The following is a 26,707-nucleotide window of genomic DNA, read 5'->3' on the forward strand; positions in this document are numbered from 1 at the left end:
AGAAGGTAAAGTCCTTCTCTTTGAAAAGATCAACAAAGTTGACAAACTTTAGTGGAGAGACCAAGAAAAAAAGACTCAAATTATTAAAATTAGGAACAAGAGAGAAGATCTTAACATAGAAATAAGAGATTATAACATAATATTATTAACAAATTTGGTTATTACATATCTGTATGCCAAAACTCACATAACCTAGATGAAATGTACAAACTCCTAGAAAGTCATAAACTAGCAAAACTGACTCAGGAAAAAAAAAATCTGAATAGATCTATAAAAACAAAATTGTAATCAAAATCTTCCTACTGGGGCCAGTATTGTGGCACAACAGATTAAGATGCCACCTGGGAAGCCAGTATCCAAGCTATCAAGTCTCAGCTATTCCACTTCAATCCAGCTCCCTGCTAATGTGCCTGGAAAAGCAGTGGAAGATGGTCCGAATACTTGGGACCCTGCACCCAAGATGAAGCTCCTGGCTCCTGGCTTCTGCCTGGTCCAGTCCTGGCAGTTGCAGCCATCTGGGCAGTGAGCCAACAGATGGAAGATCTGTCTCTATTCTATCTTCCCTCTTCTCTATAGCTCTGACTTACACATGAATAAAATTTTTTTTAAACTAAAAAAATTTTTAAAAAAAGAGTGCTCAGTTACACATTAGAAAAGCCACATGGAATGAAGAACCTGGCAATTAAGCCAAGAGAATCTTAATGCTAAAAAACAAAACATTATTTCCATTATCCTAATAAATAAGATTAAGATTACAATGAAGTCTTGACTTCTGCTCACCATCCTAAACATAAGATGAGCATTGAACAGTCCAAAGAAATACTCACTGAGTTAAAAAAAAAAAAAAAAAAGAAAAGAAAAGAAAAGAAAAAAAAGCCTCAAAGACTCATAAATCTCTAATACCAATCAGGAGAGGACAGCATAACAAGAACAGGACTCTTAGAATACGAGCTCACCACTCACAACGTAATCTGAGCTGACTTATTTTACCACTGTTAGCCTCATTTTCTTCAGCTCTAAAACAAGGATAGCAGCAGTTACATCACAGCATCATTGATGAGTAAGCAATATATCTAAATGCACAACAGTGTTTAACACATTGTAATTGCTCAACAAATATTAAACATTATTACTATTAGCCGGCGCCATGGCTTAACAGGCTAATCCTCCACCTTGTGGCGCCAGCACACCAGATTCTAGTCCCGGTTGGGGCGCTGGATTCTATCCCGGTTGCCCCTCTTCCAAGGCAGCTCTCTGCTATGGCCTGGGAAGGCAGTGGAGGATGGCCCAAGTCCTTGGGCCCTGCACCCCATGGGAGACCAGGAGAAGCACCTGGCTCCTGGCTTCGGATCAGCGCAATGTGCCGGCTGCAGCGGCCATTGGAGGGTGAAGCAACGGCAAAAAGGAAGACCTTTCTCTCTGTCTCTCTCTCTCACTATCCACTCTGCCTGTCAAAAAATAAAAAATAAACCATTATTACTATTAAAATTACCACTGCTACTATTATTAAGGTAAGTCTGCCTACAGATCTCTTCTTCATACTCCTACCTCTCCACTCCACAAAAAATACAACAGAATCCATTAATAATTGTCTTAGGCTAACCAGTAACATGAGCATGAACACAAAAATGCAATAAAGTATTACAGGCACTACAAAAGAGTTACATACAAAAAACGGGAACACAGAGGAGGGGATTATCATTTCAATTGGGGCAGTACTGAAGGAAATCAGCTACTCCACTTCCGATCCTGAAAAAGTCCTTTGGGCCCCTGCACCCACATGGGAGACCTGGAAGAAGCTCCTGGAACCTAGCTTTGGATCAGCCCAGTTCCTGCCATTGCAGCCATTTGGGGAGTGAACCAGTGGATGGAAGATCTGTGTCTTTCTTTGTGACTCTCTGTAAATTTGCCTTTTAAATAAATAAATGAATACTAAGAGAAAAAAAAAAGTATCCAACAGGACGGAAAAAAGGTTACTGCAGCAGTGTTAGAAAAGTACTTACAGGGGCCGGCACTGTGGCGCAGGAGGTTAATCCTCTGCCTGTGGCGCCAGCATCCCATATGGGCGCCGGTTCTAGTCCCGGCTGCTCCACTTCTGATGCGGATCTCTGCTATGGCCTGGGAAAGCAGTACAAGATGGCTCAAGTCCTTGGGTCCCTACACCTGCATGGGAGACCTGGAAGAAGCTCCTGGCCCCGGCTTCAGATCCGCGCAGCTACAGCAGTTATGGCAATTTGGAAAGTGAACCAACAGATGGAAGACCTTTCTCTCTGTCTCTTCTTTTCACTGTAACTCTACCTTTCAAATAAAAAAAATAATAAAATAAAATAAAAAGTGCTTACAAAGAGACCCAGATTTGAACTCTGGCTCCATCATTACTAGACATATGACCTGGTGTATGTTATAAATTATCTCGAAGCTTCAATTTTCTCATATATTAATTGACAATAACATCACTTTCCTCAGATGATAGTTACATTTCTTTTAAAATACATAGAGGCATGCATGTTGTACAGCAGCTAAGTCACCACATGGGATGTCCATATCCCATTTCAGACTACCTGGTTCAAGTCCTGGCTTCCCTGCTTCAGATCCAGCTTCTGCTAACATACACTCTGGGAGGCAGAAGACAATGGCTCAAGTACTTGGGTCCCTGCCACCCACGTGGGAGACCTAGATTGAGTTCTAGGCTTCTGGCTTCATCCTGTCCCAGCACTGGCTGTTGCAGGCATCTGGGGAGTGAACCAACAGATAAAAAAATCTCTCTCCATTTGTCTCTCTGCTTCTGTCTGTCTGCCTTTCAAATAAAAAAGAGAATACATAGAAATCATAAAATACATAGGTTGGGGCTGGCACTGTGGTGCAGTGGGTTAACACCCTGGCCTGAAGCGCCAGCATCCCATATGGGTGCCAGATCCAAATGGGCGCTGGTTCAAGACCCGGCTGTTCCACTTCCGATCCAGCTCTCTGCTATGGCCTGGGAAAGCAATGGAAGATGGCCCAAGTCCTTGGGCCCCTGCACCCGCGTGGGAGACCTGGAAGAAGCTCCTGGCTCCTGGCTTCGGATCGGCACAGCTCCGACCTTTGCGGTCAAATGGGGAGTGAACTAGTGGATGGAAGACCTCTCTCTCTCTCTCTGCCTCTCTCTGTGCAACTCTTTCAAATAAATAAATCTTTAAAATGTGTGTGTGTGTTGGCACCGTGGCTTAACAGGCTAATCCTCCGCCTTGCGGCGCCGGCACACCGGGTTCTAGTCCCGGTTGGGGCGCCGGATTCTATCCCGGTTGCCCCTCTTCCAGGACAGCTCTCTGCTATGGCCTGGGAAGGCAGTGGAGGATGGCCCAAGTGCTTGGGCCCTGCACCCGCATGAGAGACCAGGAGAAGCACCTGGCTCCTGCCTTTGGGTCAGCGAGATGCGCCGGCCGCAGTGGCCATTGGAGGGTGAACCAACGGCAAAAAGGAAGACCTTTCTCTCTGTCTCTCTCTCTCACTATCCACTCTGCCTGTCAAAAAAAAAAGTGTGTGTGTGTGTGTGTGTGTATATATATATATATGTGAGCAGTTACCTATGGACAATAAGCACTCAACATAGCAGCTATTGTTATACTTCTAGAAGACCAAAGCAATGAAGTACATATTTAAAGGCATATAACAGCTTCATATTTTCAAAACTATAGCAATTTGGTATGGTTGGCATATAAAAAGCAAATGAAGTATCATATAATGAGAATACAGTTGGAAAGATAGACAAAATCCAAATCCTAAACAACCCTGTATGCCAAGGGATGGGAATCTTTTTTTCTACCAATAGTCATTTGGATATTTATAACATCATTCATGGGTCAAATAAAATTATCAACTGAAAAAATCCTGCCACAGATTTACTAAATTTCAAGTCCCACCTGCAGATGCCTTGGCAAAATCAGACCAGCTGATTTTGTGGGCCTTACATGGCCCGCAGGCAGGACATTCTCCACCCCTGCTATCTGCCATACCAAAAAAGTTGAATCCTTACCTAAGGAATGGGAATGATTTTAGTCAAAGGAATGGTATAATTGAGCCAACATCAGAAAAATTTACTCCAACAGTAGGCTAGAGGAAGAATTGGAGAGCTATAATCTTGAAGGTCAATAACAGCCAGGGATCACTGTAATGGTACACATGATATACACAGGTTTACAGAAGAAACAATGAGGATACAGAAAAGGGGAATGTTCAGATGTATGGTGAGAAGCAGTAGCAGATATGAGCTCTGAGATCTCTGGCTAGAGTAACTAGCTGGGGGCAATGCCACTTACAAAGATGGGGAATGGGGAAGAAAGGCTTGAGGGTGGAGGGAAATGATGAGCTCAGCTTGAAAATTAAATGAGGGCCGGCGCTGTGGCTCAACAGGCTAATCCTCCGCCTAGCGGCGCCAGCACACCAGGTTCTAGTCCTGGTTGGGGCACCAGATTCTGTCCCGGTTGTCCCTCTTCCAGGTCAGCTCTCTGCTATGGCCCAGGAGTGCAGTGGAGGATAGCCCAAGTGCTTGGGCCATGCACCCACATGGCAGACCAGGAGAAGCACCTGGCTCCTGCCTTCAGATCAGCGCAGTGTGCCGGCAGCAGCGCACCGGCCGCGGCAGCCATTGGAGGGTGAACCAACGGCAAAAGGGAGACCTTTCTGTCTGTCTCTCTCACTGTCCACTCTGCCTGTCAAAAAAAAAAAAAAAAAATGAAATGAGGTAATGCAATTAAAATGCACAGTATCAAGAACACTCAAATTTAACTTATGTATTAATAAATTCTCCTGAAAGGATCAGAGCAAATATAATCCAAATAAATAATTTACCTTATTTTCTCAGCTTGAGAATTATTGAGCCTGAGATATATATGAAAAATACATATGGTATATAGTCAGAGGGCCTCTTAAACAGCTGAAAGAACAGAGAGGGAAGCTCATGATATCTAACAGAATGCTCCTGCAGAGAGAATCACAGATGTCAAGGGTCCCCAAAGCAGGACATGCTTACAGAATTTATGAAGAAGCAGGCATTGGGGCCGGCTCCGTGGCACAGTAAATTAATCCTCTGCCTGTGGCACCAGCATCCCATATGGGCGCCGATTCTAGTCCCAGTTGCTCCTCTTCCAATCCAGCTCTCTGCTATAGCTTGGGAAAGCAATAGAAGATGGCCTAAGTGCTTGGGCCCCTGTACCCTCATGGGAGATCGGGAAGAAGCACCTGGCTCCCTCCTGGCTTGAGATCAGCGCAGCTCCAGCCACTGAGGCCATCTGGGGAGTGAACCAACAGAAGGAAGACCTTTCTCTCTGTCTCTCCCTCTCACTGTCTGTAACTCTACTTCTCAAATACATATATAAAATCTTTAAAAAAAAAAAAAAGAAGATGCAGGCCTTGTTTTGCTAAAATAAAAGACAAGAAAATGTAATGCCTCTGGGCTATGGATCTTCATTTCAAATCACTGAAATCTCCTGAAATAAGACAAAGATCAACCTTATAATGATCATCCAACTAGCAATGAATACTGACAATGAATTTGTTATACTTGACTGTAACAGAATGATCAGAAAATTAAATGAGGTAATGCAATTAAAGTGCACAGTATCAAGAACACTCAAATTCAACTTATGTATTAATAAATTCTCCTGAAAAGATCAGAGCAAATATAATCCAAATAAATAATTTACCTTATTTTCTCATTCCCTGAAATGTTCATATTCCTGAAGACACTAATGTCTTTAAGAGCAAGAAATAAATTTTTTCATCTATTTCATTCCAAAGCCTAAAACAAAGCTTAAAAAATAGTAAGGGACCGGCACTGTGGCGCAGCGGCTTAAAGCCCCAGTCTGCAGTGCCAGCATCCCATATGGTTGCCGGTTCAAGTCCTGATTGCTCCACTTCTGATCCAGCTCCCTGCTATGGCCTGGGAAAGCAGTAGAAGATGGCCCAAGTGCTTAGGCCCCTCCCCTGCATAGGAGACCCGGAAGAAGCTCCAGGCTCCTGGCTTCGGATTGGCCCAGCTGTGGCCTTTGCAGCCACTTGGAGAGTGAACCAGCAGATGGAAGACCTCTCTCTCTACATCTGCCTCTCTAACTCTGCCTTTCAAATAATTAAATTTTAAAAAAAGTAGGTTCTAAATGTGAATAAATAAACCCAGTCTAAAACACCAATCAGAATTTTTTCTTTTATTACCGCCAATCAGAATTCTTAAACAGATTCTAACCAAGAACCTGTGAATGAAGAAATTCTACATGTAAGATAAGAGTTAATAAAGAAGTCCTACCTCAAACTAAATTGACTTCAGTAAATAATTTCAATAAATAAACAACAAGATGATAATATACAATAGTAAGTAACTATATTGTATCATCATGTTATTTTAAATTCTGTTGGGGGGGGGGGGTGATAAGAGGCCGAATCCATCCATGAATTAAGTATAGCCTTAAACAATGTCTCTTCAAACTAAAACAAAATTTTCTTTGTTAACATGTCAGTCTAGTCCCAAGTGAAACTGGTTCTAAAACACAGTACTGCCTTATTTTTCACAGTTAAAGTAACTAGTAATCTAACACTAGACCACTTGAGCAGTGACATACAAGATGTCTGTAACTGAACCAACAAGGGATTACACCAGCTTGGATGTTAAGCAAAATGCAGGTTACTTAACTATGGAATTTACACCTCTTAAGGATTTGTTAGAAAATTACTGTGCGGGGCTGGCACCGTGGCGCAGTAGGTTAATCTTCTGCCTGCGGTGCCGGCATCCTATATGGGCACCTGTTCTAGTCCCAGCTGCTCTAGCTCCGATCCAGCTCTCTGCTGTGGCCTAGGAAAGCAGTGGAGGATGGCCCAAGTCATTGAGTCCCCTGCACCCGCATGGGAGACCTGGAGGATGCTCCTGGCTCCTGGATTTGGATCAGCCCAGCTCCGACCACTGCGGCCAATTGGGGAGTGAACCAGCGGAAAGAAGATCTCTGTCTCCTTCTCACTGTCTGTAACTCTACCCCTCAAGTAAAATAAAAAATCTTTTTAAAAAATTATTGTGCATTATATTCTATTCCTTTTATTCATTTGTTTATTATCCTGGAAAAAAGATACTCTTTAACCTTTATATTCCTCTTGCAAACTATTGTACCCATAGGATTTACTAAGACACTGTAGTACCCAAACCAACCACCTCTTCTCTCTTTGGTTTTGTATTATATACCCAGGCTTTCTCAAGGAGAGGATACAAGGGAAAAAAGCAAGTATTGATACTATGGCAACTTGTTCTTTTTTCAGTCTGGCAAATTACAGATTTTAAATCACATGAATTCCCCAACCCCAACCACCTTCAACATATACAGAGGAGAAGAAATTCCAAGAGCTAGAATGTTATAGGAGGAGTCTTCTGTGTATTTTAATATCCTGCAGCATTTTAAATATCACCAATTAACATGATTCTTAGAAATTAGATCAAGGCCGGCGCCGTGGCTCAACAGGCTAATCCTCCACCTTGCGGCGCCGGCACACCGGGGTTCTAGTCCCGGTCGGGGCACCGATCCTGTCCCGGTTGCCCCTCTTCCAGGCCAGCTCTCTGCTGTGGCCAGGGAGTGCAGTGGAGGATGGCCCAAGTGCTTGGGCCCTGCACCCCATGGGAGACCAGGAGAAGCACCTGGATCCTGCCATTGGAACAGCGCGGTGCGCCGGCCGCAGCGCGCTACCGCAGCGGCCATTGGAGGGTGAACCAACGGAAGGAAGACCTTTCTCTCTGTCTCTCTCTCACTGTCCACTCTACCTGTCAAAAATAAAAAATAATAATAATAATAATAATAAAGAAATTAGATCAAGGGAACAAAAACATCCATGAACCCAGAACAGCCAAAACAATCTTGAAAAAGGATAGAAGATTTACACTTTTCTCAAAATTCACTACAAAAAACTATAGTAATCAAGAGTATGGAACTGGCATAAGGAGACTAATAGATCAATGGACTAGAAAAGACAGTTCAGAAAAGAATTCTCACATTTACAGTCAACTGTTTTTTTTCTGTTTTGTTTTTGTTTTGTTTTTTTTAGATTCATCTATTTATTTTAAAAGCTAAAGTTACAGCGAAAGAGAGGGAGAGACAGAGTTCTTCCATCTGATAGCCCACCTTCCAAAAGGCTGCAATGACCAGGGCTGGGTCAAGCTGAAGCCAGAAGCCAAGAAATTTATTCAGTTCTCTGTGTGGGACGTAGCATCCCAAGTACCTAGGCAATCTTCTGCTGCTTTCCCAGGCACATTAGCAGGGGGCTGGAGCATAAGTGGAGCAGCCAGGACACAAACCAGTACTCATATGGGATGCTGGCATTGCAGGCAGCAGCTTAACATGTTGCACAACACCAGCCCCTTACAGTCAACTGATTTTCGAACAGGGTGATAAACCAATTCAATTAGCAAAGAAATATAGTCTTTTTGACAAATGGTGCTAGAACAACTGAATACCTATATTCAAAAGAATTAAGTTGGATCTCTACCTCACATTCTATACAGAAATTAACTCAAGGAGGCATTCAGCTTACCAGTTAAGACACTCAATTTCCAAACTGATGTACCAAGGTTCAATTCCCAGCTCCAGCCCAACCTCAGCTTCCTGTCAATGCAGACTCTGGGAGGCAGCAGCAACAACGCAAGTAACCAGGTTGCTGGCACCTGCAAGGAAGACTTGAGATTGAGTTCCCAGCTCCTAGCTTTGGCCACAGCCCAACTGCCATCATTGCAGGAATTTGGGGAGTGAGTCAGTAGATGGGAGTTCTCTCTCAAAACAATTTTTTTATGTTCTAAATTTATTTATTTTTACTTATTTGAAAGGCAGAGAAAAAGAGTAAAAGACAGATCTCATATTTACTGCTTCACTTCACAAATTCCCGCAATATTCAGGGCTGGGCCAGAGAGAAGCCAGGAGCCAAGAACTCAATGCAGGTCACCAGGGTAAAAGAATATGGGAAAAGTTCCTTGTATTAATCTTGCAACTTTCCAGGAACTTTAAAACTGTATCAAAATAAAAAGGAACAAAAGAAAAGAATGTATCTAACATAATTTGGACCACTACCCCTTATGGAATTTTCTCTTTAGTAATGATGGTTTCATATGTTATGAAATTTACCAACTGTTCAATCTTTAAAAGGCAAAAACAAAAATGTAGAAATGTTACAGAAGAATGAGTACATACTTAGAAAAGAAATACAACTAGAGGCTGATAAGAGCTGAACATCCCTTCAAATTGTAACAGTCAAGGAATTAACAGATATGGGATTTCATAAAATGCCAGTTAAAACTCTCAATTCTACATCACTGTGGCTGGTGCTGTGGTATGGTAGGTTAGGCCTCCAACTGTGGCACTGTCATCCCATATGGGCATCAGTTCAAGTCCCAGCTGTTCCACTTCAGATCCAGCTCCCTGCTAATCTACCCGAGAAAGCAGCAAAGGATGGCCCAAGTGCTTGGGCTCCTGCACCTGCATGGGAGACCCAGAACAAGCTCCTGGATCCTGATTTGGATTGGTCCAGCTCCAGCCATTGAAGCCCTTTAGGGGGTGAACCAGTGGATGCAAGACCTCTCTCTCTCTCTCTCTCTCTCTCTCTTTCTCTCTCTCTGTTACTCTGTCTCTCAAATAAATAAATAAATCTTTAAAAAAAAATTCTACATCATTAGAGAATATACTACAGGTTAATACATTTAGGTTTAATATAATATTGAAATAGCTTTTCCAAAATGAACTCATCTCTATTCACATAATGGATAAAAAGTACTCTTAATAGCATATAACCAGCCGGCGCCAAGGCTCACTAGGCTAATCCTCCGCCTGCGGCGCCAGCACACTGGGTTCTAGTCCTGGTTGGGGTGCCGGATTCTGACCCGGTTGCTCCTCTTTCAGTCCAGCTCTCTGCTGTGGCCTGGGAGTGCAGTGGAGGATGGCCCAAGTGCTTGGGCCCTGCACCCGCATGGGAGATCAGGAGAAGCACCTGGCTCCTGGCTTCGGATCGGCACAGCGCGCCAGCTGTAGCGGCCACTTGGGGGATGAACCAACAGAAAAAGGAAGACCTTTCTCTCTGTCTCTCTCTCTCTCACTGTCTAACTTTGCCTGTCAAAAAAAATAGCATATAACCAATATATGAAACAGTCTGATCAATCGCAAACTAATCAAGGACTAACAAGGAAATAAGGACAAATCAGGAAAAAATACAAAACATCTACCGGCCGGTGCTGTGGCTCAATAGGCTAATCCTCCGCCTGCAGCGGAGTGCAGTGGAGGATGGCCCAAGTGCATAGGCCCTGCACCCGCATGGGAGACCAGGAGAAGCACCTGGCTCCTGGCTTCGGATCAGCACAGTGTGCCAGTCACAGCATGCCGGCCGCAGTGGCCATTCGGGAGTGAACCAACGGAAAAGGAAGACCTTTCTCTCTGTCTCTCTCTCTCACACTATCCACTCTGCTTGCAAAAAAAAAAAAAAAAAAAAAAAAACTAATAAAGAATTATAGGCTATTTGAGTTTAATGGCTTCAGGGAGATCATCAGTAATGGTCAAGCAGTCTTTTTCTGCTACAGATGCTTTTTAGTATTTTGCGAAGCTCAAACCCTTTGATTTGCTATTATCTGTGATGAAGTAATTACATATGATTTGTATCAAAACGTGTTCTCATCCAAAATGATCTAGAGATTTCATGTAATCACTATCAAATCCATGTCCTTTTTTTTTTTTTTTTTTTTTCAGGATTTATTTGTTTGAAAGAGAAAGAGAGATCTTCCATGTGCTGGTTCACTCCCTAAATGGCTGCCAACAGCCACAACTGGGATGTTCCAGAGCCAGGAGCCTCTTCCAGGTCTCCTATGTGGGTTCAGGGGCTCAAATACTTGGGCCATCTTCTGTTGCTTTCCCAAGCACATTAGCAGGGAGCTGGATCAGAAGTGGAGCAGCCAGGACTTGAACTGGTACCCACATGGGATGCTGGCACTGCAGGTAGCAGCTCAACCTGCTATGCCACAGCGCCAACCCCCCCCCCCAAAGTCATTTTTTGAAGAAATACGAAGACCCATCCTAAAATTCATATGAAATTTCAAGAGTCCTTGAATAGCCAACACAATATTGAAAAAGGGCAAAGTTGAAATAACACTTACTCCAAAACTTAATACAAGGCTACAGAAATCAAAACAATGTGGTATTAGCAATAAGGACAAACATACAATGAAATAGATCAGAAAACCCACATATAAACACCAATAGGGGCCTGAATTAGCGCTGCGGGGTAACCCAACAGAGCAATACCAGCAACCCCTATGAGTTCTGGTTTAAGTCCTGGCTGCCCACCTTTGATCTAGCTTCCTGCTAATGTGCCTAAGAAGGCAGCAAAATTTAGCTCAAGTGGTTGGGCCCCTGAAACCAAGTGGGAGACCTGGATAGAGTTCCAGACCTCTGGCTTCAGCCTAGCCCAGCCCCAGCAGTTGTGGCTATTTGAGTGAACCAGCAGATGGAAAAATCTCTGTCTCCATCTCTCCCTCTCTGTAATTCTACCTTTCAAATAAATAAATAAATAAAATTTTAAAATAAAAAATTAACTCAAAATGGATCATACATATAAAATTTAAGAGCTAAAACTACAAAACTCTTAGAAGAAAATGCTGAAGAGAATTTTCATAAAATTTTACTTGACGGGGCCGGCGCCGTGGCTTAACAGGCTAATCCTCCAACTTGTGGCGCCAGCACACCAGGTTCTAGTCCCGGTTGGGGCACCGGATTCTGTCCCAGTTGCCCCTCTTCCAGGCCAGCTCTCTGCTGTGGCCCGGGAGTGCAGTGGAGGATGGCCCAAGTGCTTGGGCCCTGCACCCGCATGGGAGACCAGGAGAAGCACCTGGCTCCTGGCTTCGGATCAGTGCGATGCGCCGGCCGCAGCGGCCATTGGAGGGTGAACCAATGGCAAAAAGGAAGACCTTTCTCTCTGTGTCTCTCTCTCACTATCCACTCTGTCAAAAAAAAAAAAAAAAAAAATTGGCCGGCGCCGTGGCTCAACAGGCTAATCCTCCGCCTTGCAGCGCCGGCACACCGGGTTCTAGTCCCGGTCGGGGCACCGATCCTGTCCCGGTTGCCCCTCTTCCAGGCCAGCTCTCTGCTGTGGCCAGGGAGTGCAGTGGAGGATGGCCCAAGTCCTTGGGCCCTGCACCCCATGGGAGACCAGGAGAAGCACCTGGCTCCTGCCATCGGAACAGCGCGGTGCGCCGGCCGCAGCGCGCTACCGCGGCGGCCATTGGAGGGTGAACCAACGGCAAAAGGAAGACCTTTCTCTCTGTCTCTCTCTCTCACTGTCCACTCTGCCTGTCAAAAATAAAAAAAATAAAAAATAAATAAAAAAAAATTATACTTGACGGGCCGGCCCTGTGGCACAGCAGGTCAAAGCCCTGGCCTGAAGCGCTGGGTGCCAGTTCTAGTCTCGGCTGCTCCTCTTCTGATCCAGCTCTCTGCTATGGCCTGGGATAGCAGCAGAAGATGGCCCAAGTCCTTGGGCCCCTGCACCCACGTGGGAGACCCAGCGGAAGCTCCTGGCTCCTGGCTTCGTGTGCATCTCCAGCCTTTGCAGCCATCTGGGGAGTGAACCATCGGATGGAAGACCTTTCTGTCTCTCTCTTTAACTGTCCTTCAAATAAATGAAATAATCTTTTTAAAAAATTATACTTGACAATGACTTCAAGAATATAACAGCAAAAGCACAGATAACAAAAGAAAAAAATTATCTTAAAGTCTAGGTAAGCCACAGAATTTGCAAATTATATATCTGATAAGGAACTAATAAAAGGAACTACTGCAACTAAATAGCAAACAACCAGGGACAGGCATTTGGAACAGAGGGTTAGATTTTGGAATGCCCACATCTGTCATCAGAACGCCTGGTTTAGTTCCCGCTCATCTGCTTCTGATCCAGCTCCCTGCTGATGCTCATTTTGGGAAGTAGCAGGGTGATGGCTCAGGTACTAGGGTCTCTGCCACCCATGTAGAAGACCCAGGATCAAGTTCCTGGCTCCTGGCTTAAGACTGGCACAGCCCAGGATATTGTGGGCAGTTGGAGGGTGAGTTGGCAGATTTAAGATCTCTTTGTCTCTATCTCTCTGCCTTTCAAATAAATAAAAACCTAGGAAAAAGAAAACTTAGATTTTAAATGTGTTTTAGAATGTGAATAGACATTTCTCCCAAAGATACACAAACAGCCAATAAGCTCATGAAAAAATGCATAACCACTCATCAGAGCAATATAAATCAAAACCAATGAGACACCACTGCATACCACAGAGGATAGCTATTATCAAAACACAAACAGGCTGGCGCCATGGCTCAATAGGCTAATCCTCCGCCTTACAGCGCCAGCACACCGGGTTCTAGTCCTGGTTGGGGCACCGGATTCTGTCCCGGTTGCCCCTCTTCCAAGACAGCTCTCTGCTGTGGCCCGAGAGTGCAGTGGAGGATGGCCCAAGTGCTTCGGCCCTGCATCCCATGGGAGACCAGGAGAAGCACCTGGCTCCTGCCTTCGGATCAGCGCAGTGTGCCAGCCACAGCGCACCGGCCGTAGCGGCCATTTGGGGAGTGAACCAACGGAAGGAAGACCTTTCTCTCTGTCTCTCTCTCTCACTGTCCACTCTGCCTGTGAAAAGATAAAAAATAAAAAATAAAATTAAAAAAAAACACAAACAGCTACAAACAGAAAATAAGTGTTGACTAGAATGTAGAGAAATTGGAACATTTACACATTCCTGCTACAGAAGACAGTATGGAAGTTCCTTTAAAAAATTAAAAATTGAATTATCATGATCCAGCAATTCCTTTTCTGGGTATATACCCAAAAGAACTGAATGCACGGTCTAAAAGAGGTATTTATACACCTGCATTTACAGTGGCATTATTCACAACAGGGAAAAGGTAGAAGTAACCCAACTGTCCATTAACAGATGAGCATAGAAAAAAATAGAGTATACAAACAATAGAATATTATTTACCTCAAAAAGGAATGAAATTCTAACACATGCTACAACTAGATAAACCTTGAGAATATTACGCTAATAGAATAAAGCCAGTCACAAAAGTACGAATACGGCATGATTCCAATTATATCAAGTATGTAGAGTAGTCAAATTCAAACAGAAAGTAGAAGGGGAGTTGTCATAGGCTGGGAAAGAGAGAACTGGAAAATTACTGTTTAATAGCTACAAAGTTTCATTTTGGGAAGACTAAAAATTTTACAGATGGCCAATGGTAACAGTTACAACAAGGTGAAGTGGTTTAAATGGTAGACTTTGTTATATATTCTGTCACAATTTAAAAGCACAAAGAAAAAAACAGTTAAAATGCTAAACGTTGGGGCCGGCACTGTGGCGCAGGGGGTTAACACCCTGTCCTGAAGTACCGGCATCCCTTGTGGGCACCAGTTCGAGACCTGACTGCTCCACTTCCGATCCAGCTCTCTGCTGTGGCCTGGGAAAACAGTCGAAGATGGCCCTAGTCCTTGGGCCCCTGCACCTGCATGGGAGACCCGGAGGAGGCAGTGCAGCTCCAGCCAATGTGGCCAGTTGGGAAGCGAACCATCAGATAGAAGACCTCTCTCTCTCTCTGCCTCTCTTCTCTCTGACTTTCAAATAAATAAATAACTCTGACTTTCAAATAAATAAATAAATAATAAAATAAAAATGCTAAACTGTATATTATGAATACTTTACCACAGTTAAAAAAATGTTCTCAATCTAACTATCCTCATTACAAACACACAAATTAAACTTACCTTGGCAACTTAAAAAGTTGTCTTCTAGTTTAATTCTTTAGTTCTTAGAGTTTAATTCCTAGGGGTACATTTGCCTTTCTCTCTTCAAAAGTGCATACTAATATAAATAAACCAAATCACTAGGAAGCAGTGGGATATCCACATTTTTAAAGAAAAACCCTTCCTACTACTGAAATTGCAACCTATTCAGAAACAAGAAAATTTTGCAAGAATAAAAAAATGTAATGGGAAAAAAAAATCAAAATGTGCTCTTGGCAAACAGAGTTACCAAATCTCAGTTCAGCAAAGAAAAAAGTGCTTTATATACAACTATATTTTCTTTGGATGAACTGGGCAGAAAGATAGTTAAGCCAGACAATCATAAGGCAACTGACTTTCATTCACAAGAACCATGTCAGTAACTACCAGTGGAACAGCACACAGGAATTTTAATTTTTACAAAAGAACTGGACTGTGACAATATTGCAAAGCCACTGTTTCCTATATTGGCAAAGGTATAAAGTAAGGCATATGCTTTCCTCTATCAGTGGTTTTACTTATTCCTTAATCCTTTCAAAATAATGAAAGTTCTGAACTTTTCAAGTAAGTTTGTAATATAATTACCTACAAATAATGCCCCTCCTATACTTACTGAAACTCAAAGATATGTCTTCTTAATATGCTGATCTAATGGCTATCAGCAATTTAATTAAATAATATAAAATTTTTCCAAAACGGCCAACTATAAATTGATTATATGCCAGCTTGAGGTAAGTACTCGTAAACTAAATTAAATTCATAGATATAACCCATAAGAAAAAAGATAGTCACCAGGACAATCTAACAAGAAAGATAACTAGAATGGGAGTCACATGATCTATCTTCTGCTGACTGCTTACACATCAGCTGTGTAATCCTGGTCAAGTCCCTTAGTTCCGTGGTTCTCACACTTTTCAGGCTTTACAGAGTCTTGACATAAAGTTTTCAATTTGATATTTAGTCAAATGCAGATACTTTTAACATCTATTTTATAAAACAGAAGAGCATAATCTCCAAACACAAAGAAATTAAAAAATTAGCTTCATGATGAAATTTTCTACATTGTCCTTATATTCCTCATTTCAATTAATTAATGCAGAAACAGTATTTAGTAACCAAAAACTTTGCCTAGCTCTTAATGTAAAGAAGCAAAATAGTAGCATGGGCTTTTAATTCAATAATAGATTCAAATTCTAGCTTTACCACTCACTAGCTGTGTAACATTTTAACCACCTTTTTGTTTTCCGAATTCATTATTTCTCTGAACATACTCTATTCATCCATAAAAATGTAGATAATACCTACCTCAAAGGGGTGTTGAAACCATTAAATAAAATAACCAAAGAATCTAGTACGGTACTGGCATATAATAAGCATTCAATAAATGGTAGCAGTTACCTAAAATGAGATGAGATAGGATTATCACCAAGATTCTATGGCTATATAGACAAGCAACAAGAGAGGGAAATGTGATCAATAAGGTGTGAGAGGACAGCTATATTAACAGTTCATTCACAGTGCATAAAAAAAATTGATTTTATTTCTTACAACTTTGGTTCCATACTCGCCAACTCAAGACTAATGATTTTTAAAATTGCTTTGCTTTTCTTTAAATCAACATATTCTATTTATCTTATCTATCGTCAAATTAATAGGCCAGAATTGGTTTCAGAGGTCATCTAGTCAGTCCATCATGACTCTACTAACAGGTTCAGAAACAAATGCACTTAAATCCATCCCATGCTTCATTCATAACACAACTCATCACTTTTAAGAGTCTAAATACGGGGGCCAGCACTTTGGCGTAGCAGGTAAAGCCGCCGTCTGCAGTGCGGGCATCTTATATGGGAGCCAGCTGGGAGTCCCGGCTGCTCCACCTCTGATCCAGCTCTCTGCTATGGCCTGGGAAAGCAGTAGAAGATGACCCATGTCCTTGGGCCCCTGCACCCATGTGGAAAACCCAGGTGAAGCTCCTGATTCCTGGCTTCGGACCAGCACAGCTCCTGCGTTGCGGCCATCTGGGGAGTGAACCAGAAGACAGAAGACCTCTCTCTCTGCCTGTGCCTCTCTGTAATTCTGCCTTTCAAATAAATAAATCTTAAAAATAAAAGAGTCTAAATCCCTCTCAATTTTACCATTTAAAATTTTCACATGATTAGTATGTTACTTTTTGTGGAAAATAAAAGTACATATTTAGATTCTCATAAAGAAATTCTGAAATGATATATATGAAAAGTGTAGAAGGCAGAGAGCAGGGGTGAGATCAAGACTTCACTGCATCTACTCATATTACTTCAATTTAGGAGCTATAGGAACGTAATCACTTACTGAAAAGGTTATAAACAACCCCTCAAAAAACAAAAAACAAAAAAATGCCTTATACTTCAAGTTTCACACAAAGTTTTCCTCCTACCCACATGAATCAACTATGCACTGACCCACCATTCATAAAATCAGACTCATCAATATTATCAGTTTATATATAAAGTCTTAATGCCTTACAGAATGAAGCCTGTGCAAGGCTGAGACTAATGTAGTATATAACAAATTACAGTTTTTTGTCTTCAATCGCCACTTCTAATATCTCCAAAATTTGTCCACTAAAAAGCAAAGTTATATTTCCTATTTGATCACTAGTGATAAATGATGAATAAAGCTACTTCTACCTTGAACAAACTGAAAGCATCCATAAGGTTTTCTTTAGTAAGGTTTTTTTTTAAAGTTCACTTTGATGGATAGTAATAACCTTTTATAAACTGTATGTTTTAAGTGAAAGTTCCACAAAATATTAATTTTTACCATAGAAAACTGACAGCAACACATGCTGGTTTTACATTAAACCTTTTAGCACCTTCTTTCAGTTTCTCCTTGTTCATCAGGAGTATAAGCTCTGAGATGCTATTAAAAGCTGTGACTCACCTTGTTTACCTGAAGTTTGAATACAGAGTATTCATGACAAAACTGCCATCTCTGATGGAAACAGTGGCCTCTACACCAGTGATTCTCAATTAAGGGTGATTTTGCCCCCAGGATACATTTGGCAACATCCGGAAGAATTTTTGGCTATCACAGTGGATGGGTTCTACTGGGGTCTGGCGGTTAGAAGTCACAGATGCTGCTAATGCATAGGAGGGCTCCTCATAATAAAGAACTAACAAAGAATATCCAAAATGTAAATATAACCTGTGCTTTAAAAAAAAAAAAAAAGTGTATTTGAAAAGTAGAGTGACGGAAACAGAGACAGATCTTCCATTCACTAGTTCACTCCCCAAAGGTCCACAACAGTCAGGTCTGGGCCATGCTCAAGTCAGGATCCCGGAACTCCATGCAGGTTTCCCACATGGGAAGGGGGCTCAAGCACCCAAGTCGTCATCTGTGCCTCCTAGGTTACATCAACAGGAAGCAGAGCAGCTGTGACTTGAACCAGCACTCTTAATAGGGAATGCAAGCATTCCAAGCAGGGACTTAATCCACTGTGTCCCAACGCCTGCCAGGATTTGTGCTTTTGCCTTTAAAAGTAATTTTCAGATGAAAAAAATCCCTATAAAGGTTTTGCTATAATTTCAGAGCTGTTCACAATTTTGTGTGATTTTATGTAATTGTAAATACAGCCTCTGCCTCAAGAAAATTAAGTCTGATATAAAGCTATGCTATTTAATTTGATAAGCCTTTAAAGTGTACGTGTATAAACTTATACAAATATCTACATAGACAGGCCTAGAAAATTTATTCAAAGAAAAATTCTAATATTGGTTACCTTGAAGAGTGAGATTTGAAGGGTCACTGGGGGTGGGAATGAAAACTTACTTTTCAACTTATGTTTATTATCTACACTGTTGAATTTTTCACCATGACTATACTTTTGTAACAATTTTTAAAGGAGGATGCCACACACATATATACATATAGTATGTGCATATATTCTTTATGACAGAAAAATTAAATCATAGTAAAGTCCTTTCTTTAAAATCTGTTTCAATTTGAAAAAAAAAATTAACATTTAAAAACTAGTTTTTAAGGAATTTTTAACCTGATCTCTATTGTGAACAATAGGTATATTTCAATAAGACCCAATGCAAGCTCTGACTCTTATATTCAAGGCCTTAGACAGCTAAGGAACATGCTCAGCAAGACTGAAGAAACACAAAACAGGCCGGGGCCATGGCTCAACAGGCCAATCCTTCACCTTGCGGCGCCAGCACACCGGGTTCTAGTCCCGGTTGGGGCGCCGGATTCTATCCCGGTTGCCCCTCTTCCAGGCCAGCTCTCTGCTATGGCCCGGGAAGGCAATGGAGGATGGCCCAAGTGCTTGGGCCCTGCACCCGCATGAGAGACCAGGAGAAGCACCTGGCTCCTGGCTTCGGATCAGCACAGTGCGCTGGCCGCAGCGGCCATTGGAGGGTGAACCAATGGCAAAAAGGAAGACCTTTCTCTCTGTCTCTCTCTCTCTCACTATCCACTCTGCCTGTCAAAAAAAAAAAAAAAGAAAGAAACACAAAACAAATATTTATCCCAATGTATAAAGCAACAAAAACCAATGATCCCCAAATGGTGGCATTCCCTAAGACAGCAAAATTCCAATATAAAGAATTTGCTAAAATACCTTAGTCCCTTCCTTGAACTAAAAGTTATTTTGACTTGACCAGCAAGGGAACACAGTATTTTTTTTTTCAGCTCTTGGCTCTGATGATAGAAAAGAAGTCCTTACAGTATCTACTCCTCTGCACACAAAACGTTTAGGACTCCAACTAATTCTACAGCAAATATACTAGGTCTCCACAATTCTCACTCACTTCTCACGTGGTCCTGCTGCTCCATTTGGGGAATAAGATAAACTTCACTCCCAAACTACACACCAACTCATCATCTTTCTGGATGTGTAGGTACTTGGTTCTAAAATATTTAGGAAAGATGAAAATGAGGATTTTATATTATCCATCAATGTCAGTCTGAGTATTTCTCGAACAGCGTTACTTATGATCTCTTCACATTGGAAATTCAAAGGCAATACTATGGAAGAAAACAGTACATCTTGTCAAAGAGAAAACAAAAAAGGTAAGACATTTGTTGGGTCATTCCATTCACAAACACATAAACTATTCCCTATTAAACATGCTTTATAGCAAAGCATAGAAACTCCAGGAATTTCTTTATACAATATAGGAGAAAATGGGACACAAAAACATAATTTTCTTTCTTCACAGGTTAAAAAAAATCTACATACACACAGAGGATCACCTTAGATTAGATTAAATAGTCTGTGAGTACCCTAGAAAACTTCATTCTAAAAATGAGGTCAATATATATATTTAAAATGCCTAAATACTAATCAACATATGATTTCTAACTAAATGGCAATAAAATACAAAAGGTGTGGACTGTGCCCATAGTTTTAACAACACAGAACGGAAACTCCAAATGAAAGAAATATAAGGAATCTTCAAAACGTTCAAGGAGGGGTGGTATTTGGCCAGGTGGTTAACATGCTCATAGTGCATATCATAATGCTTTGGTTTGGATTCCAGCTCCAACTCCTGCCCCGGTTTCCTGCTGATGCAGACCCCGGGGGGCAGTGGAGAAGGCCCAAGTAATTGGGTTACTATGGCTCCTGTAGGATATCTGGATCGAGTTTCCAGCTCCCAGTTCTCCCAGCTTTGCCCAGGCTGGAGGTTGTGGGCATCTGGGGAGTAAACCAGCAAAAGGGAACTCTGATAAATTTTTTAATTTGTTTAATTTCATGGAAAATGTGCTACCTTTTTAAGTTTTCCAAGAACTTTCTGAGGTCCCCTCATATGCATGGATCTCATTATTTTTGCATCAAAATAAACTTATCTTTCAATTCCATTTTCTGTGAACATTTTGAAGTTCTCCTGGGTGGAGAGAGGACAAGAGAAAGATTTATAACTTTGGAAGCTCACCAGCACTCCACTTCTAGAGAAATTTAAGAATATACTTATATAGGGTCTGACACTGTGGCATAGTAGGTTAACCATCAGCCTGAAGTGCCAGCATCCCATATGGGCAGCAGTTCAAGTTCCAGCTGCTCCACTTAGGATCCAGCTCTCTGCTGACAGCCTGGGAAAGCAGTGGAGCATGGCCCATGTGCCTGGGTCCCTGCACCCACATGGGAGACCTGGAAGAAGCTCCTAGCTTCGGATCAGCCCAGCTCTGGCCATTGCAGCCATCTGGGGAGTGAATCAGCGGATGGAAGACCTCTCTCTCTGTAACTCTGCCTCTCAGGTAAGTAAGTAAATCTTAAAAAAAAAAAAAAAGAATATACTCATATAAAAGCAAACGTCACCTTACCCATGACAATTATGTAAAAATGGCCCAAAGAATCAAGGACACTCTCTTTTCATCACGTCGACAAAATGAACTTTTTCAGATTCTCCAAGTTTCAAAGGAAAATTCTAATCTTGGGACTCTAAAGGTAACCCTCTAAATTCCTAGCTAAAGAGTACACGTCTTCTAGGTTCGTCTCTCATCAAGGTTCACTGTAGCCCGGGAAGGCAGTGGAGGATGGTCCAAGTCCTTGGGCCCTTCGCCTGCATGGGAGACCAGGAGAAGAAGCACCTGGCTCCTGGCTTTGGATCAGCGCAGTGTGCCTGCAGCAGAGCACCGGTCGCAGAAGCCATTGGAGGGTGAACCAATGGAAAAGGAAGACCTTTCTCTCTGTCTCTCTCTCTCACTGTCCACTCTGCCTGTCAAAAAAAAAAGAAGCCCTTCACAAGCCCAAGTAGAAGTGCTTTGGAGACTCTCACCATAACTGCCTACTCGGATAAAATCCATGTCTTGTCTTGACGTAGAAGTTGTTTCCCTTGTAGCAAAACTCACAGATAAACTCAAGCGAGTAAACCCCTTAAAACTCAAACAGCATTTTTTCCAAGCAGAATGCTAGGATCAGAACGTGCTAAGGTTTAAAATCGAAGGAAATCCCTGTACAGAACTAGAGTGAAAAGACAGTGCACTAACTATTCTGCAACACACTAAATTTCTCCTTATGCCTCTCAAACACAGCAGCCAGGATTGTTAGTACACACAGAGAAATTCCCATACTTTACTACCAAGACCAGAGGTTCAAATAATTGGTCACAGGGGATGAACCAGGCACCTAACAACCAAAATGGAAGGTATACTACGAGCACTTAAAACAACAGTCACCACAGGACAGGGCTAAACCCAAGCCAGAGTCAAGAGAAAAAATTTATATATGCCAATAAAACCCCCCTGTTCCCTGGAGCCTAAAAGAAAAGGGTGCCTACCATCCTAGGTTGCTCGGACCTAACCATGTGTGCATCTGAGAATTAAAAGAAATGATGGACCTCGTAACCAGCATCACTCACTGCAGAAGGTGCCCAATGGACGCCTCATCTTCCCAAAGCTGAAAAACCTCAGAGTTCTGCCACCCAGCAATTCCGAAGGCCAAGATGCGCTAGAACTTCCTTTTCCTGTCTAACTTCACAAAAACGTCGCAGGAACAAGAGTCACGTGATTTTTCGGAGTAAAGGCTGAGCGCTCCTTAATACTCACCTGCCTCAAACTCAACAGGGAAAATAAGAACTCTCCGTAAAAGGCCTAAGGCAAATAAACGTACGCCTCGACTCTGCAGAGAGGCACAGCCTAAAAACGCTCCCTGAGCGAGCCAGCTCGGTCAGTGTCTCTCTGTCTCTGTCTCTCTCAGTACCAAGGGCAGGGACTCTGGCAAGACCCCGCCCCCCGCCCCCAACTCCACAGCTCGGCGGGCGGGAGGTAGTTTGAGCAGTCCTTGTTCCCGCGCGAAGCTTACAGCCCGAAGGGCTCCCCATTGTGGGTCTACAGACGGGGACGGGAAGCCGTCCCGCTCGAGCTGAGGCGTAAGCCCTGGGCTCACTAGGCCCGCGCCGCAGCCAGCGCCGCCATGGAGCCCAGTGCTGTCAGAGAACCACTGTGCCCGGGACGCGCGAGGCTGACCCCAGCCCTGTGCCACCCCAAAAAGAGTCCACGCCTCACGCTTGTGTGGCAGGCGGGGGTCCCGAAGCCGTACCTCGGACACCTCGTCCTCGTCGCTGCCAGAGGTACCACCTCCACCCCCGGTCCTCAGCACCGCAGCCGCCAACTTGTAATCCAGCGCCGCGTCCCCTCCGCCTGCACCCGTACCGCCGCCGCCGACTCCCGGCGCGGGCCCGGCCTCCCCAAAGAGCCTCACGGTGCGGATCCCCAGCCCGACCCCTCCCGGCGGAGGCGGCTCCGAGGCCCCGGCTGGGGCGGATCGCGGAGCCACAGAGTCCAGGTCCTCCTCAAAGGAGGTGCCGCCGCCCCCGCCGTCGGTCAGCATGGTTAGCACGCGGAACCGGAGACGCAGCCCAGTCACTCGCGGCCAACGCCTCCGCTGATCCCAGGAACGAGTGGAGCAGCAGGAGGAAGAAGCGTCTCCTTTCCCCCGTCCCAGCAGCGCCACTAACTTCTCACTGCCTAACCTGCTGCCTCCCGCCCACTCGACTCACCAGTGGCTGCAGCTCCCCGGCGGCAGCAGATCATTGGCCACGGTGACCCGTCGCTCAGGCTCTTCGTCACGCGCCGCTCGCTGGCTCGCGGCCCCCAAGCTGCGTTGACCCGCGCAGGCCTAGGCGGTTGCGAACACCCGCCTTCTACTACCCACGAGCCGACTTCCGGCCTTTTTCTTTGTCTATTGGTCAGCCTCTCTGACGATCGCGTCACGACCTTAAAGTGGATTAGTTGGCCTTGTGGTCAGTCACAGTGACCCCTAACAATGGGAAACTTCATTGGCGCCATGAAGTGTCGGTCAGTTTGTCACAGGACGTCGCGTGGTACAATTGGCCGGAGCGGGATACTCTTCGTCCCGCCCCCAACTGAGGTGACGGGAAAGGGCTGGGAAATTTCCCCTTTTGATGAAAATGACGGCTATAGGGATGACCCACAAGAACTGGTAAAATCTGGAGTAGACCTAACCCTGCGCTTACTGAGGCTTGTACGTCTGGATGCAAGAGGCGCTGAGATAACGCAGCTCTCACCTGTCGCTCTTTGCCGGGCGCCGAGACTGGCCAGAGTAGCTGCATGGGGATTGGAGGAAAGGAGCAATCAGTCTCTGCGAGGTTCCACCCTCCTGCCATTGTCTGGTTGGAGGAGCACAGCGTCAGTCACTGGAACGGTCGCCGCCTCTGGGACAGGTGAGGCAGCGTAACCTATCTGCGCCTGGCAATTTAGGCGGGAGTTGGGGACCGGGAGAGGCTAGGGGACAGACGAGGGGTAGCACGGGCTGATCCTGCCGCGCCTCCGGCCCTTGAGAGCGGAGCCCAGCACGCGGAGCTTTGGGGACCGAGGGAGCTCCTCTGGATGACCCCCCTGAGGGTGACTCGACCCGCCCGCGTGCCGGACGTGGCTGAGCGCGGCGGCTCTACAGCCTTCGGGCGGGATCGCCTGGCTGGGCCCGGTTCTCAGAGGACGCCAGAGGACGGCGGCGGGCCTGAGGGCTGGACAGCGCCGTCCCTCAGTACCGGGAACTGTCCCACGGGGAAGGTGGGAAGACCGCGGGCTTGAACGCGGCGGTGACCTGGCTGTGCCCGACCGAGAGCAGAGACTCGGGGTTTCAGATCCCGCCGCCTCTTGCTTCAGGAATTCTCGGCCTGCCCCCGGGGGCCCGCCCGACGAACCAACTCCAGTCAGGTCTCTGGGATGCAGCACAGAGATAGCGAGGGGGTCTGCCCTCCTCTAAGAGGAGGGTGGAAAATGCTCACGTTCCAACCAATCCTGTGATCAGAGATCACAAGGAAAGAATTTGATGAAGGGAGCATTAGCAGGGCGCTGGATCCGAAGTGAAGCAGCCAGGACTCGACCAGCCTGTGCAGGTGGAGGCTTGACCTGCTATGCCACAACTCCCGGCCCAAGAATAAAAAAAAATTGTAACAGCTTTAAAAGTTGATTCCGCAAGACATTTTTTTTTTTAAACACTTCTGAAAATCGTGAACATTTCTTTGATGCTGTAATTGCTCATTTTGACATTTTTCATCCAAAGGATTATTTGCTATGAGCAGAACATGTTAGGTAAATGTTCTTTCTAGATAATAAATATGTTGTAGAAAATGAAAGAAAAAAAAAAGTCTTTTACCTATTCTATAGAACTCTTTTGATTTAAATGCTGTGTATACTGGCTTTAGTTAGCATTTGTGGAATTAATTCCCCTGTATCCTCAGTGCCTTTAAGTTTTCAAAGCATGTGTGCCTAGGTCACATCCCAAACTTAGAACACCAACAAAAGAAACCTAGTACTGCCCAACCCACTTCAAAGCAGGATTATCCAGAATTGGTAAGGATACATCCTTAGGCAAAAACAGGTATTGACTGGTGCAACATTACAAAGAACTACTTGTCATTCCTACCACTAATACAAAAACAATTTCTGATGCAACTCCCTGAACAAACTCATTAAATTCTTTAAACAAATAAAATGAATCACAAGGACAGAGGGAAAGAAATTTTAGATACATTAGATACAATTTAGATATATTAGATACATTTTCCCCTGGATATTTGAGAGGGAAAAATACACTCTACTCAGAGCCTAGCAACCAACAATGAGTATAGTCAGAGAGATATGATTGAGCAATAATCTGTGTTTCACCTGGACCTTTACCTGAGACACCTGTCAGTAATTTGAGTCAGAATGGAAGGAATTCCCAGTCTTCTAGATTTTGGTGACTGCTATATAGTCTGTATTAAATGCAATTTAATATATTTATATGTACGACATTCCTGTGGTTTTACAAGTGTGAAAAGAGAAATCATTGCCTTATCAAGTAGTATATTTGATGACCATATTAAATCGCACTCAATGTGTTGAATATAAAATATCAATTATAAATATGATTTAGTGGGTAGCCTTTGTCTTGGTATATCTTCACAGTGGTATTTACTAGTAAAAGAAAAGTAATACACTGATTTTTTTAAAGGCTGAACCACTGGCTGCTACAAAATCCCCCTTAAAATTGTATTTGTTGCGGCTAGCGCTGTAGCCTAGCACTAGCCTGCAGTGCCGCCTGCAGTGCCGGCATCCCATATGGGCACCAGTTCAAGACCCAGCTGCTCCACTTCTAATCCAGCTATCTGCTATGGCCTGGGAAAGCAGTAGGAAATGGCCCAAGTCCTTGGGCCCCTGTACCCACATGGGAAGATCCAGAGGAAGCTCCTGGCTCCTGGTTGCTGGCTACAGATCAGCGCAGCTACAGCCAGCCGTTGTGGCCAATTTGGTGTGAACCAGTGGATGGAAGACTCTCTCTCTCTCTCTCTCTCTCTCTCCCCCTCCCTCCCTCCCTCTCTCCCTCTCTCTCTTTCTCTCTGCCTCTCCTCTCTCTGTGTAACTCTTTCAAATAAATAAATAAATCTTTTTTAAAATTATATTTGTTACAAATGAGCACTAAAACAAAATGTTTCCTAGGGCATATTTGCCCTGTGTTTGAAAGATCTCTCTTCATTTTGACCGTGTTTCAGAGAGGGAAAGAAAAAGGAATTTATAGCCCAAGAATTTTTAAAACTTGTGGGATAATAAGAAATTTAATTCCTCATAATCCAAGATTGACTAAATCATAGATACAGAGACTTTAACTACATGCAGTTCTTTTACATGTAACCTGCATTTTCTCAAGGTATTTAGTTTCTTCATGCCAGTTGTTCTCTTATATAGTTCCGTCTATGTAAGGAAAGAAGGTGAAGTGGGGCTGGTGCTGTGGCAGAGTGGAAAAGAAGGTGAAGTAAAACTAACAAATTTAAGGGCTGGCGCTGTGGCATATTGGGCTAAGCCTCTGCCTGTGGTGCCGGCTGGAATTCTGTGGCTGCTCCTCTTCCAATACAGCTCTCTACTATGGCCTGGGAAAGCAGTGGAAGATGACCCAAGTGTTTGGGCTCCTGCACCCACGTCA

At 43.8% G+C, this 26,707-nt stretch overlaps 1 protein-coding gene across 7 annotated transcripts in view; it reads right to left on the minus strand.

Moving 5' to 3' along the window:
• Positions 1–23,235, minus strand: part of ANKHD1 (ankyrin repeat and KH domain containing 1) — a 149,632-nt gene extending 126,397 nt beyond the window's left edge. For all 7 annotated transcript variants that reach the window (XM_062189010.1, XM_062189014.1, XM_062189011.1 and 4 more), the window contains exon 1: positions 22,820–23,235. In XM_062189010.1, the coding sequence (XP_062044994.1) occupies positions 22,820–23,110 (291 nt within the window). In that variant the 5' untranslated portion in view covers positions 23,111–23,235. The remainder of the gene's footprint in view (positions 1–22,819) is intronic.
• Between the last annotated feature and the right edge of the window lie 3,472 nt (positions 23,236–26,707).

Source organism: Lepus europaeus, chromosome 4 (genome assembly GCF_033115175.1).
Source record: "Lepus europaeus isolate LE1 chromosome 4, mLepTim1.pri, whole genome shotgun sequence".
NCBI lineage: Eukaryota > Metazoa > Chordata > Mammalia > Lagomorpha > Leporidae > Lepus > Lepus europaeus.